The 15,881-nt window shown below is 36.4% G+C and overlaps 5 protein-coding genes across 5 annotated transcripts; 1 reads left to right on the top strand and 4 right to left on the bottom strand.

Annotated features, from left to right (window-relative positions):
* Positions 1-371: 371 nt before the first annotated feature.
* Positions 372-4,492, bottom strand: RO3G_03752 (uncharacterized protein; the record flags this gene model as incomplete). Its single annotated transcript, XM_067658342.1, has 3 exons — positions 372-379; positions 478-747; positions 892-4,492. The coding sequence occupies 3 exons, from the start codon at positions 4,490-4,492 to the stop codon at positions 372-374; spliced, it is 3,879 nt and encodes a 1,292-aa protein (XP_067514443.1).
* Positions 4,493-5,417: 925 nt separating this feature from the next.
* On the bottom strand, positions 5,418-5,973 carry RO3G_03751 (uncharacterized protein; the record flags this gene model as incomplete). Its single annotated transcript, XM_067658341.1, has 2 exons — positions 5,418-5,638; positions 5,691-5,973. 2 exons carry the CDS (start codon positions 5,971-5,973, stop codon positions 5,418-5,420), a joined length of 504 nt encoding a protein of 167 aa, XP_067514442.1.
* A 682-nt stretch (positions 5,974-6,655) lies between these two features.
* On the bottom strand, positions 6,656-6,829 carry RO3G_03750 (uncharacterized protein; the record flags this gene model as incomplete). Its single annotated transcript, XM_067658340.1, has 1 exon — positions 6,656-6,829. One exon carries the CDS (start codon positions 6,827-6,829, stop codon positions 6,656-6,658), a length of 174 nt encoding a protein of 57 aa, XP_067514441.1.
* A 784-nt stretch (positions 6,830-7,613) lies between these two features.
* On the top strand, positions 7,614-12,392 carry RO3G_03749 (uncharacterized protein; the record flags this gene model as incomplete). The annotated part of the gene is made up of 1 exon (XM_067658339.1): positions 7,614-12,392. One exon carries the CDS (start codon positions 7,614-7,616, stop codon positions 12,390-12,392), a length of 4,779 nt encoding a protein of 1,592 aa, XP_067514440.1.
* Positions 12,393-13,211: 819 nt separating this feature from the next.
* Positions 13,212-13,917, bottom strand: RO3G_03748 (uncharacterized protein; the record flags this gene model as incomplete). The annotated part of the gene is made up of 2 exons (XM_067658338.1): positions 13,212-13,715; positions 13,855-13,917. 2 exons carry the CDS (start codon positions 13,915-13,917, stop codon positions 13,212-13,214), a joined length of 567 nt encoding a protein of 188 aa, XP_067514439.1.
* Between the last annotated feature and the right edge of the window lie 1,964 nt (positions 13,918-15,881).

The raw sequence follows: 15,881 nt of genomic DNA, 5'->3' as shown, positions 1-15,881 counted from the left end.
GAACATATTCGTCTTGGGACCGTTAGCAATACCGAGCATGAGCCTTGAATATCTGATGAACACCGGCAGTCTGTCATTATCAATCTCATTCTCGAATATCGGTACCACCCATATGTCATGAGGGGTAATATCTATATTCTCCAATGTTGTGACAAGATCATCGGTGAAGCGTTCATAGTCCAACAACATCCTATTGACAATAAACAACCTGGTGTCGGACACCGCAACCTGTTCATACACGACTTCAACACCCCTATCGGAGAATGATTTATCTATGATTCGAATGAGATCGTCCCTATACATATATTTCTCGAAGCCTACCATGTTAACGCACAACCTCGACCTCGGAGCAAGTGAATGTCGTATCTCGGTTATAGACCTAGAATAGAAGTAAAAGATGCACGAATATGGATCGTAACATAGTCTACTATTCTTCCTCAAACAGGTATAATTACACGTTAATTCATCTACCATTACCTTGTGGATGATACGCAGTAGAATATCTACGATCTATACCAAGGTTCTTTGAAATATGACTCATCAGTGAATTTCTAAATTCTGTTCCATTATCGCTCTGGATGATACGTGGGAATCCATAGTCTCCAAAGATACTTATAAGTTCTTTTGCAACTGTATCGGATTGTTTATTCTTTAATGGTCTAATCACAATGTACTTGGTACATATATCAGTTAGAACCAATAGATATATATAATCATCTCCAGTAGCAGGAAGTGGTCCAGCAAGATCTATAGCAATATGATCAAACGGCCTATGAGCTACAACATTGGTCAATGGATGATAACCTCTCTTATTTATGTTGTGCTTCTGACATTCACTGCATGAACTAACAATGTTTTTTGCTTCATCATATATATTGGTCCAATGCATACCTCTACTGTGAATATCACGTACGATAGCTTGGTAACCATAATGACCATATGAGTGAGTTTCTCTTAATATGGCATCTCTCTCTTCTTCAGGAGGAGTTAGGTAATCAGTTAGCTCATTTTTATTTTCTATTAATCGAGTAGCGAGTACATTAATTGATTTGTCTCTGCAATACTTCTTTCTTTTTACAACAACTTTTTTAATTTTAAGATTATTCTTGTTTTTCTTATAAACACTATCCTCCACCAGTTTGTTATCATCTTCTAAAGGAGGATACAAACGACTTAATTGATCGGGGAGCTTGTTTAAAACACCAGGAATATGGACAACATCAAAATCAAAATCGAGAAGTGTTTCCATCCAACCAATCATCATAGGATTAGCTATTTTCTGTGTGTGTAAGTAGACTAAAGCTTTATGGTCACTATAAATAGTAAAGTGTTTTCCCCATAAGAATTTTCTATATTTTTTGAGTGCTAAAATGATTGCATATAATTCCCTTTTAGTCGTACTCCATCGCCTTTGAGATGGTGTCAAAGAAGAGGATACGAAGCTTATATATTTATCACGCTGTAATTCATCCTTTTGATATAGGACAGCTGCGACGCCATATAGGGATGCATCAGTTGCCACAAAAAACTTTTTACTTAAGTCTGGATAATGCAGTACAAGGTTTGATTGTAGTATGGCTTTCAATGCATTGAAACTGTTCGTTTGTTCATCGGTCCATAGTTCTCTAATGTTCACAGCATTACTCAATCTTGTGATTGGTTCAGCAACTCGTGAAATCATTGGAACATAATCTCTAAAATAATTAATTAAGCCCATAAACTGTTGTACATGCTTATGACTTTGATTTGGGATTGGCCAGTTCTGAACATTGGTCAACTTATTGCGATCTACTTTAGTGCCAGTAGTATTTACTACAAAACCCAAGAGTCTGACTGAATGTTGAAACCATACACATTTATCTGGATTTACAATCAAATTCACAGATGTCAATTTCTCTAATACTAACTTCACATCTTCTGCATGTTGCTCAAAGCTATCGCTGGCTACAATGCAATCATCTACAAAATTCTGAACACAAGATATCCCATCAAAGAGAATAGCAAGGCATTTTTGAAATTGTGATGTCAACATTTTTACTCCAAAGCATCCTTTTATGAAGGAATATTGAGCATTATCATGTGTGAATGTTAATTTATGAACATCTTCAGGTGCAACTTTAAATCGGTGATATGCATTAGATAAGTCAATAGTAGAAAATACTTTTTTACCATTCAAATTATCAAAGATATCTCTGATCAGGGGAACAGGATAATTGAAAGTAGGAGGCAATATATTATTAAGTAATCTCACATCCAAACATACGCGATGATTCACTATCTCGCCTGCTTTGTTTCTCTTTGGAACTAAGAGAAGTGGACTGTTAAAAGATGTGTTAACTTTGGACTTTATGATAGTTCCCGTCTTTAACCATTCTTCAATTTGCTTATCTAAAAAAGGTCTTAAAGCGTGCGGAATTGGATACTGCCGTCTATAAGCCGTGGCACCTTCTTTCGTTGGTAAATGAATAATTGACTCAGGCATAGGACATGACGATGTCACTGGAATACTCTGGTTCCTTTTCAAAACATCTTTGATTGTATCAAAGAAATTTGCTCTTTGCTCGGCTGTTCCGGCAGGCGAATTATCAGGTTCAAATTCATTCACTTGGTCAATATTTATATTTTCTAAAATTTGAATTTCATCAGTAGCTGTATCAGAGTGTGAATGTTCACTACTAAGTCTGAACGCTACACCTGTTAAACCAATATTCATTTTTGGTAAGATATCGGTGCCAAGCAGAACATCAAAATCGAATCCTGTATTGAATTTCATAATTTCTAGGGAATGTTCAAACATAATTCCATTTGAATACTTAAATTTCAATGGATCAGTAATACCAATACGAGAAACATCATTATTATGAGATAAGAAATTATAGGAACCACTAATTTTGTTTATTTTATTTAATTTCAATTTTTTAGTGAAAGCATTTATATCAATAAAGCTTGTATCGCTTCCAGTGTCAACAAGACCCATGAGCTTTTCGTTCTCTATAATAATCGGAGTAAGTAAATTAAATGCATTGGCTTTAATTTCTTTTTTATCAAGTGTTCTCTCTTTATTTTGGTACTTACAATCATAGCTTAATCCTTCCATCATAGTATTTACTTCAGAGGTAGCTTGATCCAATAAGGCCGTTTTATCTTTTACAACATCATCGTCAGGATTATTGTCATTTTTATGACTCGTCACTGCGAATACTTTCTTGTCATTGTTTTTGCATTTATGTTCTTTAGACCAGGGTTGCCCACATTTAAAGCATTTTTTGTTCGTATTAGCTTTTTCAACTCTTTTTGCGGTAAAGCAATCAACTGTGTCATGTGTACCATTTTTACCATGGTGGGTGCAAAAATAATTCTTATTGACCTTGGTCATATTATGGCTTCTTCTTTTAAATTGATGTCTTCTGTGCCCAGACAAAGACCCATCACCTCGAGAACCATTTTCACTGTATCTAGACTTCACTGTGTCACTTTTGTTCGCACCAGGAATCAAAGCAGTAGCTTCTGCATAAAGCTTGTTATCATCACCCAAAATGTCACGACCAACCTGTGTGATATATTCCACAGTCCATTTTTCATTCGTATCAGCTTTGCTCTTGCCAACTCTAGCGACAGTCACTCTTATCAACGTTTGCACAGATAAGGTCAAAGAAGCCAAGAAACGGTCAGCAATGCGTGGATCATCACTAGGAAGCCCAGCATTATACACAGCTTGAAGAAACTTTTTGGAATAATCACCAATAGACTCTTTGTTGCTCATTTGCATCGTAAAAACCAAATCAGTATAATGTCGAGTGGCCAAACTTGAGCCGTGGTGCTCCTTAAAAGCAGCTCTTGCTTCAGCCCATGTATTGCATTTACGCAAATCAGTTTCAACCCAAGCATTATCACTATATGGCAAGCACAAAGCTAAAAATTGTTTCCAAACTTGCTCAACATCACGGTAAGCGGAACCTTTGATAATATTCTCAAACCTGGCCAAGAAGTGCTCAACAGACTCGAATACCTCTTCATTGGGAAACGGACGCACAACACTCGATGCCAATTGGAATTTCGGTAAGTCTCTATGAGACAATGTCAAACCTGCATTTCTGCTACTAATGCTTGCATTAGGCGAAGCGGTCTTCCCAAGAATAGAACTGTACTCTTGCATAGCAGTCAACCTGCGCTTGGTACGATCCATCTGTTGGAGCGCATGATCTGCAGCTGCCTCATCACCAGCAAGTCTAGCCGTCGTGAACGCTTCCAAAAAGCCATTAAATTCACTGCGCAATTGCGTGAGATTCTGGCGCAGCAGTAGCTCTTCCCTCTCACCAGTGGAGGATGAAGGCACTAAAAAGGAATCCAAGACCATAGCAGTTCCATCATCGGTTAGAGGAGAGGAACCAGCAAAGGACGACAAATCAATGGACCCAGTAGCCATAGACATGTTGTCACCATTAGGAGCAGCACCACTATTGAAAGAGTTTTCACCAGTAGTAGAATTCATTGCAAGTAATTAACAGTAAAAAATGCTTAGGATAGGGGGTTTTAGGTAAAAGTAGTATAACAACAAAGATAAAGAAATACTGTTAGAACTTGGTATCTCTTTATTAAGTTAAGATAACCAAGATTGAATATGATTAATTCTACATGTAAAAAGTGAGAGTATTTATAGACATGATACGGATAAAGAATTAGGACAGATTTATGATCAATTCGACAGAATAGATGATTACTATTTCTAATTATTAGTTTAGCCTGTTCCTAGCTTGTATTGTCAATTATGCTATTGGGATGGTTTCAGATAACTCTGGATGTAGGACTATTTAGGAGACGGTACGGATGAATATAAAATCCTCTAGTTCCGTGATTGGATATTATGGCTAATAATAATATCTCAGTTAGGATAAATGTTTGCGTGACTTAATGATGATCCGGTAAATAATTGTCATTCCTTATTCAACATGCTCATATTATCAATAAACTATATTACAACCACGCCATACATTTGACTGTGTGAAGTTAATATGAATAAAGCCTAATATAAAAATCTAATCAAAGTCTTTTATTGATCTGTGCTGGGAATAATGTTATAAATGATTCCAAAGTTATGTCAACATATTATTTAGGATCATATGAGATTCCTTTTACTAAAATAAAGTGACTATAATCTTATGTATCCTTAACACCTAATAGCAGGTTGTTAGCATTGTTTAAGAATTCTATGATCTACAGAAGTATGTACCTTCTATTGTGTTAGTGCAGGCACCTGTCTTTGGATCGCGAAATGTTTTGGAGTGATTGACCGTTTGAACAACTAAATTTCGACTTGGATCGCTGTCAATCCCCTTATGGCCTTTCCAGCAGTCTACCATGACAAGTGAGCATGTAAACAAGGGTTAGGTGCACTGATCATCAATTATATACATATTTCAAATGTTACCATCCTTAGCAAAAGTATCGACTATGAGCTTCAAGATATTTTGGTTGCGGTTAAGTACCGTCAGCAAGAACACCTTACGTTCGGGCGTGCGCTCTACACCTCCAACAACCCAAACACCGTCTATCCTCTTTCCCTTATTGTACTTTCTTTTACCAAATTTGCTCTCATCTATTTCAACAACAATTGGCTGTCCATCACTGCCAATCCCACCTAAGTATGACTAATTAATTACATACTCTGATATCAACAAAGCATCACGTACCAACTTGAACATCTTCAATTCGAAGATCTGCCTCCATTACTTGATAGATATCTTTGACAATGCTGCGGACAGTTGGCAGGCTAAGTCCAGTCATGGTAGATATTTTTCCGTTTGGGACTTGCAGCAGAAAGAGATACACTACTAACAGTGTTTGATGGATAATTGACTTGCGACCTTGAAAGAAGGATCCATCCAGGTAAGAAATACGGCTACGACCGCACGCATAGGTGGTTGAGCCGCATCGCCAAAAGAATCCATTCCTGCTGAACTGGTTCAAGCGCATTGTTTTGCCAAATATGAAATAGAAGACAAAAACTACAAAAAGACGATAGTTGTGAAACTAAAGATTATGTATATGACTTTATTAATAAAAATATTGAGGGTATTTATACTTTTTGAATGTCTGGGTCTTTACCGCTATTTCAATTGATCGGTTAAAAGAATGATATGGAATATAAGGAAGGATAGTGGATAATCAATAGCCGCTGTCTACTTGACGAATCAAGGGACAATGAAGTAATTAAACTATTGATCTAACGATAATTATAGAATAGGATTGAACTGCCGTTGTTGTAATCAGGTTCCGATATAGTCTTTTAGAACGCTGGTAGGACAACAGGGCAAGATTGGCTATTGCAGAATTCTCACGTTTATTAATAGAGATCTGGTTAGACTATAATTCTGTAGTATCCAAGTTTATCCATGAATGTTCACTTTATTAGTTGTGTGGATACAACATTGCCCCCTTCTAGTTTGAAGCAAACGGTAAAAGGATAAGTGAAGATTCAGGAAAAAGTAATTGTCATACACAATAAGTGCGATAATGATCATAGGGCAGATAAATAGACATAGTATAATTGAGGGTAGATCGTAGTAGTAAGTTGTCATAAAAACCTGATAGTAAAAAAAAACCTTCTTTAGGAAAAATTGTCTTAGGGAAAAAGACGGTCAACTACTTAGACAATTTAACGTCTTGATCTCTTGCTTCTACTGTGATGATCACGAGTAGGAACGGTACGTTTGGGTAATCTTGCTTTCTTTGAGACAGCAGTATTATTACCTGCTTGACGACGAGCCCAATATGTTTCAATTGAAGATCGATCATCAAAACTAGAAGTAGGTTCCCAAGTGTAATCCATAGGATCATCGTATCCTTTCCAATGAACAAGGTACTGGTAATTACCTGGAGTTCCTTTGTGTTGTATAATTGCTTGAATCTCATAATGTTGGTCATCGATTGATTCTGCACTTTTATTGCTGGGTAATGCAATAAGTTTTAAGTGTGAGGTTGGTACATCTCTTGATAAGAGGTTATTTTGTTTGTCAACTAATATGTAACTGCCATTAGTTGTCATTCCACTTATATAAAAAGGACCTTCGTAATACGGATCAGTTTTGTTTTCCTTATTCACATTTTTAATCATGACTTCACTATGGAGTGGGAATGGTGTGTGAACGATTTTGTTTGTTTTCATAAAATATGTGTCGTATTCCAACATACTTTAAACATGATTCATATTCAATTTATAAGAAATTAGAGTAGTGAATGCTTTACAAAGATTTATTACAGTCTTTTCTCTATTATTCGGTCATAACTAATTCCACTCCTTTAACTCAATGCAAGTTTTTAATATAACTCCGGATGCAATGCGACATAAAAACAAATCTACTTAAGAAATAATTATAAAACAGCCCACTTGCATAACCTGGAACAGATCTTTACATTAAAGTTTATTCACGATAGATCTTCAGTTATAATTAATTAAGCCTCCATGAAAAGAATATAAATACCAGACATTATAATATTAAATAAAGATATAACTTTTTTCAGTCTCGTTGAATTTTATAGTCTTTTTTATTCTTACGAGATAACACATTTTTTTCAACGAATTCTAAATTTTATTGCTCTATTACTTTTCTAAAATGGCCGCTCAAAATAACTTACCTATGGAAATCAACACCATCAACAACGCTCAAGATGTTAGCCCTATGGTTCCTGCTGATATCCGTTCTTCATCAAGTCAAGAAGCAACTGAACCGGTTTTACCTTACCAAAACGATGCTGACATGATGGAGACAGCTGATGATAGTCTCCTGGGTATTGGTAACACTGATTCCTTGACTATACTTCGCCAGCAACTTCAAGAAGTATCACAAAGGTTTGCTAGAGGCGTATCAAACCATTTACCTATGGATCAACTGGAAAGCCTTCGCAATGAAGCATCACACATTGCAAACTGTATCAAGTACCTTTTGGAAGTTCAAACCTATTGCGACCCTCCCAAGATTGAAACAACTCAACAATCCATTAACCAGTCGTCAAACCGCTTTGATCATTTCATTCCCAATGATCTTCCTACATGGCAATGGGTTGGTAATGTGTGGAGAACGGACGTAGAGGTTCATGATTCAGTAGAAGATCTCCTGGACACATTTACATTAATTGTAAGTTCCAACGGACTTGCAATCGATCAACACTGGATGCGCTTGGTTCCAATCAAAATGAATAGAGACCAAAGATCCTGGTTTAATGAGGTACTAAAAGGTCGAAGCTTGAACTGGGATGAGGCTAGGTCTATCATCATCAATACGTACGCCACCCAAGATGTCGCTCAGACGCTAAGCAGTATTGATCAACTCTTGACCATCAAAATGCAGCAAAACGAGTCGATCGAGGCTTTTACTGACCGATTCCAAAGAATCAGACGTGCAGCAAAATGGCAAGATGATATTAGAACTGCTGCTTTGTTCAAACGTGCTTTACCTGTCGCCTTGTATAAGGAAGTGTCCCGCTCCTTGCTGAACTTACCTTTGAATCAGCAAGACTCTGTGTGCAAGGTGTCTGCCAAGGCTCGTACTGTGATCTCTTCGAATATTTGCAATGATGAAGCCATGGCTGCTGGTGTTACCAAGCGTAACATCACAACTCAATCGTCGTCAAACCCGATTTCGTTTGTGAGTGGTGCTGAAAAGTCGATGCACAATCCAAAGAATGCTAGTGGTCCAAGCAAGCAAGGCCAACCTCAATTCAAGCCGAAGTCAAGATGTCTTGTTCATGGTAATGGTAATCATACCACTGAACAATGTAAAGTCCTCAAAAGGATTGCCACTGCTGATACCGCCACTACTGCCACCGTCACCACCAAGGTCACTCCAACAACAACAGTTACAAAGAAAAACTGTTACAAATGTTCTGCCAATGTACCATGGAGTCCTGACCATGCAGCTACATGCAGCAGAGATAAAGTCAAGAGGTTCAATGGACCAACTAAAGCTTTCCGTTCTGCTCGTTTCTCTGGTCCCCACAATCGAAGTAAACAATCACCTGCCGCTGTCAACTTGAATGATCAAGAGCACAGCCACGGCAGTATGGACATAGATCTTAGTAGCTTGCCTACAAACTATGACTGTAAGAAAAAAACTAGCAAACAGAATGAAGTGAAAACTAACCATTCTTTGTATGTACCTATCACCATAGAAAACATCGACACCTTTGCCCTTGTGGACTCTGGTGCTTCTTTTAGCTCGATAGATATTGCATTTGCTAATAAAAATAACATTAATATAAATAATAACGTTTCTGGTTCTATTGTTTTTGCTACAAACGATAATAAGAGTAAACGTTTCGGTACAACTTCTAAAGCTTTAAGCTTAATTTATGGTGATAACGATGATACTCTCATTCACACATCGCATATTTTCGAAGTTCTTCCGCTTTCCTTTGATACGGATGCTGTCATTGGTTTAGATTTGATGCCTAAATTAAATATTTTGATAACAAATTTAGCTGTAAAGCATCCAAACAAAAAACCTGCTGCAAAAGAAGAAATCGATGATACTCCTGAACCAAACAATTCCCCTTATGGTACCACTGATCAACAAATAAATTTTATGGCGGCAGTTAAATCCGATCTCGATCAAAATGCACAGATACCAAAGAATAGTTTTTGCACAGTACCTGAATCAATTATTCATCTTGATACAGAAAAGAACAAAACAGCCTATCGATCACCTTACCGTATTCCACTCAAACTGATGCCAGTAATGCGAGAATGTGTTGATACATGGTTAAAAGATGAAGTAATTGAATATGCTCCACCAAGTTCAGAATGGAATTCTCCTCTCACTTTGGCACCCAAAAAGGATTTACAAGGGAATCTCACAGGTTATAGACCATGCCTAGATCCTCGTCTGCTGAATTCTATTTTGATATCTAATGATAAACAACCTATACCCAAAATTGATGAAATTTTTGATCAACTTCAAGGTTCAACTATTTTCACTACTTTAGACTTACGACAAGCTTTTCATCGCTTCCAAATATACAAACCTGATCGTGTCAAAACAACCTTCACATTTCAAGGTCAACAATACATGTTCAAAGGTTGCCCATTTGGTCTCAAGCATATTGCTTCACGTTATCAAAGAGTTATCAATTCTATCCTAGCTGATGTTCCTCATGCTCTTGCATTTGTGGATGATATTATCATTTTTTCTAAATCTTATGAAGAACATATTACTCATGTACAAAATGTCATCAAGAAGCTCACCAATGTTAACTTAATCCTGAATGTTGACAAATGTCACTTTGCTCAAACATCGGTTTACCTACTTGGTTTTTGTGTTGATGCCAAAGGATCTCGACTCGATCCACGCAAGGTTACAAACGCACTTTCTTGGGAAAAGCCATCCACAGGGAAAGATATTCAACGCTTCTTAGGGTTGGTAAACTACTTTAGGAAATACTTGCCCAATCTATCCGAAGTTACAGCTCCATTGGATAAATTGCGTTTTGAAGGCAAACTCACCAGCAAAGTTTGGGGTCAAGAACAAGACGATGCATTCACAAAAATTAAACAGCTACTTGCTTCTGCTCCAGTCTTATATCATCCTGATCTCAGTGAACCATTCTATGTTGCAACAGATGCCAGCAATTATTCCATTGGTGCTGTTCTCTACCAGATCATTGATAAGCAAATCCGTCATCTTGGTTTCATGGCCCGTGCTTTGTCTACATCTGAAAAAAATTACTCAACTACTAAACGAGAACTACTTGCTATTGTTTTCGCTCTCAAGAAGTTTCATCCATTTTTATGGGGTAATCCGTTCACTCTTTATACGGATCACAAGGCCCTTACTTACATTCACACTCAACCTGTCGCCAATTCTATGATGATACAATGGTTAGACACAATATTGGATTATGACTTCAAAATCATACACAGACCTGGTATTCAAAATGTACTACCAGATATGTTATCGCGTCTTTTCGAATCCGAAAGAACGCTGGTGGGGGATAAAAACCAACATAAAACCTGGATCACACCTCAAGTAGCTAATTCCAAAAACACAAATATGACTACTCGCATGATGATGCCTGATGATCTTGTAACCCCAGCACCAGAAGAACGGCAAGAATTATTACTCAAAACCCATCTTGAAGGACACAGAGGCTCACAAGCAATGGTTACCACTCTACACAGTGAAGGAATCCATTGGACAAACTTAAAGCAAGATGCATTAGATTGTATCAACAGCTGCCCTGATTGTCAAAAGTTTAATGTTGCCAAACATGGATATCATCCATTATCGTCAATCTATGCTGATGCACCCTGGGATCATATCTGTATCGATACTGCCGGACCTATGACTACATCAATTCAAGGAAACAATTACATTCTAGTTGTAGTAGACGTATTCACAAGATTTTGCGTACTCAAAGCAATGCCTGATAAATCTTCACATACCATCGCACTCGCATTAAGAAGCATATTATCACTTTTCGGTCGTCCAAAAATTATCCAAAGCGACAATGGAACTGAATATGTCAATGATATCATCCGCAAATACACTGAAGTTTCTGGTATCGATCATCGTCTTATAACAGCATATCACCCTCGAAGCAATGGTATTGCAGAACGTTGGGTTGGAAAGACAAAGAATATAATATATAAAAGACTTCAAGGCAAGAACGATGACTGGGACTTATACCTTGACAGTACCCAAGAAGCTCTAAATAACACGCCAACTGCCTTACACGACACAAGACCATTTTCACTGATGTTTGCTAGACGTCCAAATCAATTCAAGGACTATAGTGACGTGTCAATTCCTACAAACTATAATGAAACAAGAAAACAGTTTAATGGACACATTACGAAATTTAATAACACTGTTTTACCAGCTATTCGCGAGAAAATCAAAACTTCTCAAACTGCTGCCGAAAACAAGTTTAACAAATCTCATCGAATTATCAAGGAAATACCATCTGGTAGTCAAGTCATGATCAAGAATATAAACCGAACTGCAAAAACAGATCCACTCTACATTGGAAATTATACAATTGTCAGAAAGAACCAAGGAGGAAGCTATATCCTAGTTGATGGTACTGGCGCACTTTTACCTCGAAATATTCCACCTTCGCATATCAAAGTAATATCAGAAGAACAATCTGAGGTATATGATGTCGAAGCCGTAATTGACCACAAAGGCACTCCTGGTAACTGGTTATACTTGGTACGTTGGAAAGGCTATGATGCGAAAGATGATACTTGGGAACCTGAAAAACACTTTCACGACAACAGACCGATACTAAAATACTGGAATCGTCGAAATGGACAACATAATGTTGAACCTAATTCAAGTGAAAAAAGACCAAGAAAAACTCACGACAATTCAAGCCGTAAAAGAGCAAGAAATTAACCGTGACTGCAATTCATCTTATTACGTATTATCTCAACGCCTTACGCTACCTTTCAATAATTCAAAAACTTCCAATAATCCAATCTACAATGTCAATTTACATTCAATCCACAGTTCATTCACAAGTAGAATCGTCAACATAAAAAACCTTTCACATGTTGCTACCTATACATTCTTATAACATGCACTTACGAATTACATTATTGCCATAACATATTGCTTTGCTCAATATTACAAAACAGAGAACTTCACTTACACTCGTCTTCACAATTGAACACTCATGAATCTAAATCCAGAAGTAGTTATGACCTGGAAGGGGGCAATGTCGTATCCCAACATACTTTAAACATGATTCATATTCAATTTATAAGAAATCAGAGTAATGAATGCTTTACAAAGATTTATTACAGTCTTTTCTCTATTGTTCGGTCATAACTAATTCCACTCCTTTAACTCAATGCAAGCTTTTAATATAACTCCTGATGCAATGCAACATAAATGAAAGATCAGATCTACTTAAGAAATAATTATAAAACAGTCCACTTGCATAACCAGGAACAGATCCTCACATTAAAACTTATTGACACTAGATCTACAGTTATAATTAATTAAAGTATCTTGAAAAGGATTTAATTAAACCTCCATGAAAATAGTATAAATACCAGACATTATAATATTAAATAAAGATATAACTTTTTTCAGTCTCGTTGAATTTTATAGTCTTTTTTATTCTTACGAGATAACACAGTGTGACATCAATCACTCCCTTTTCACAAATAACGCCAATTATTGATACTGTAATGCCTCTGTTTGCAGGTATTACTGCTTTAGCAGGCATTCCCCTCTTGGATCTACCAAAACTTCTACGAATATGCATGTTAAAACCTGCCTCATCAATGAAAACATAGCTTTTATGTCAGTCATATTTTCATCCCTTTTCCACTCAAGAGCCCTGTGTCTACGTATTTGGAGATTACCAAGAGTAGTTCTTGAAGATACAATTGCTTCTAGTTTCTTAAGAGTTAAAGAAACATGTAAGACGAGATGTCTGTGAAGGCCAGATAATGTGATTGATTGGATTTCGCTAAAAGCCTCAAGTAGTGCATCTCTTGCCTGCCAGAGTATAGCCCGTGGGTTCTTCTCATAAAACACGCATAGGAAGTTGGTGTGATGAGGCTGAAGTCTTCCTTCCCAACTTACTCGTTGCTTTCTACCACCTGGCAAGCGTTTTTCATCATCTTCCTTATAAGTTTTTACATAGTTTTGAACTGTTCGCTCAACAATTCCAAAAAAAAAAATCGTACACTTTATTTCGCAGAGGAACTACAAAAATAAAATAATAAATAAAGACATCATTAATGACTAAACACGACAATCAATGACAAGTTACCTTTTACGTGTCGTTGAGGATTCAGAATCACGATATCACAAGGTCATAGACATGCCTGACGATGATGTCTACGATACCAGCGTGAAAAAACGAGTTATGATTATCTGAAGGAAGGGATGAATTTGTTAAGAACATGCTGTAATGAGTTGTTTTGTCAAGCCAGAGAAGAGAGAGAGAGAGAGAAAGAACCAGACAGGAACTAAAAAGCTTGGATAGACAACTAAAAGAGGACAAGAGAGGGTGGCGTTAAGGGTATGAAGGTGTGAACTGCAAATAGGACTTACGATAGTTGATAAGTAAGAACGAGACAAAGATAAGTAAGATAGGAATAGACGGACAGTCTAATATAGAGAATAATACTTGATAATTGACTGATCTTTTATTACTAAAAATAAGTGGGTATTTATACTATTATATGAAATGTGGAATATGATTCTTATTAAATTGAGGGTTTTGTTTATAATTAAAAGAATGTGCCCTAAGGGCGGATAATGTCATGACACATGCAAGCGCCAATACATATCAAGTCGATCATCATCACCCATGCCACCTCATCTGCCAGTGATTCAAGAGACCCGTCGCCAGCAAACAGCATACCAGAATCATCATTTCTCCAGCAAATCATCCCGCCGGAACAACCATCATCAATCAGTGACCCTGTAACTATCGACGAGAGTACCAAAAATTGGCGGTATATTGAGGACTACATGGAACAAATCGGAGACGACAGGATGAATTGGCAAGCTTACTATCGTGATGGCTGCTGCAAAGGTTACTTCAAAATTTATTCCACACATGCTAGTCTCAAGAATGCATAAAATTGCTGGAAAAAAAAAGACCGATAAAGTCAAGAAACTCATCTGTAAAAATGATACTGGATGATACAGCGACACCAAATAAATTTTCGAAATAAAAACTTAAAAATATGGCATGTAAGTTCAAAGCCAATTAATATCTGTGAACCTAAGCTTAGGTTTTCAAGTTTTGAGAAAAGAAAGACTCACATGTTTATTTTAAAAATATATTTATAAAATGATTTTCAGTATTCTGTTGCGCCGCCTTTAGCCTTAATAATTGCTTCACATTGCCTCTTCATGCTTCGAACTATTTTCAAGCTCTCTGTCTAATCGTACAATTAACAATCATACATCTTACAAGGCTTCCTGTTTGACTTTTTAAACCATAAATATTAATCACATGCCTCTTTTGAGCTTAATTCAGTTGTTTTCTATGGTCTAGATAATGAATCTGAATAAAGCTCCTGCTCATAGATACGCTTTAATAAATTTCTTATTCTTCCAGCAGGCTGAAGACTATCTATATAGTTTCTCTTACTAAATCAGTTTCAATATATACTTTTATGAAAAGAAAGAGAAATAAGGTTAAAAAAACCCAGTTTATGTGATTTATATTTATAAGATTACGCAATTGTTTATTATATTATTCTTCTATTTTATATTCTATGAATCCATGCTCAAATTCTGTAAAGATTAAGGATTAAAAGTAACGAACACCTTGAAATCAAATTTTCTCAACTGTGAACAGCTCAGGTTAGTAATCTTATCATTTACTTTCGCAAGTACATACTATTTTATATATAAATAAAAACAGTCATGGGATTCGATTTAAGAAGATATTTGTTATCCTAGCGAGCTTATATTTCTAGAGTACTGCAATAAATTTAGTTTGGTAATAATCTGTTTATTCAATCACGTATATCTCTAATTCTTGTATACACCTTTTAGTCAAGTAGTATTCGTATCATTACAGAATCAATGAATTTAAATTTATTCAAAATAAGAAATCTCTTTCAGTTTAACAATAAAGGAAAAAGTGACTTTAGGGCCGTTACACCAGAGTACAACATCATTTCCTTGAAAGAAAGCGACTGATTGAAAGCAAAAGTCAAATTAGCTGTCATGTGCATCTCAATGTCAAAACAAGGTACCACCAAGGAAAGTCGGCGATTTAACCTTTTCTGATTGAAATTATAATGCAGCTGGTTTCCTTTTTTGAAGGCATATATAAAGGCAGAGAGCGTTGTTTTATTTTTTTATTGTTTTTATCACCGTATTTCTCCCAAACTTCTATATTTAAAA

Source organism: Rhizopus delemar, genomic scaffold, assembly GCF_000149305.1.
Source record: "Rhizopus delemar RA 99-880 supercont3.2 genomic scaffold, whole genome shotgun sequence".
Classification (NCBI taxonomy): Eukaryota; Fungi; Mucoromycota; class Mucoromycetes; order Mucorales; family Rhizopodaceae; genus Rhizopus; species Rhizopus delemar.
The sequence above is the reverse complement of the archived record's forward strand: the minus strand, read 5'-3'. Positions and strand labels throughout refer to the sequence as shown.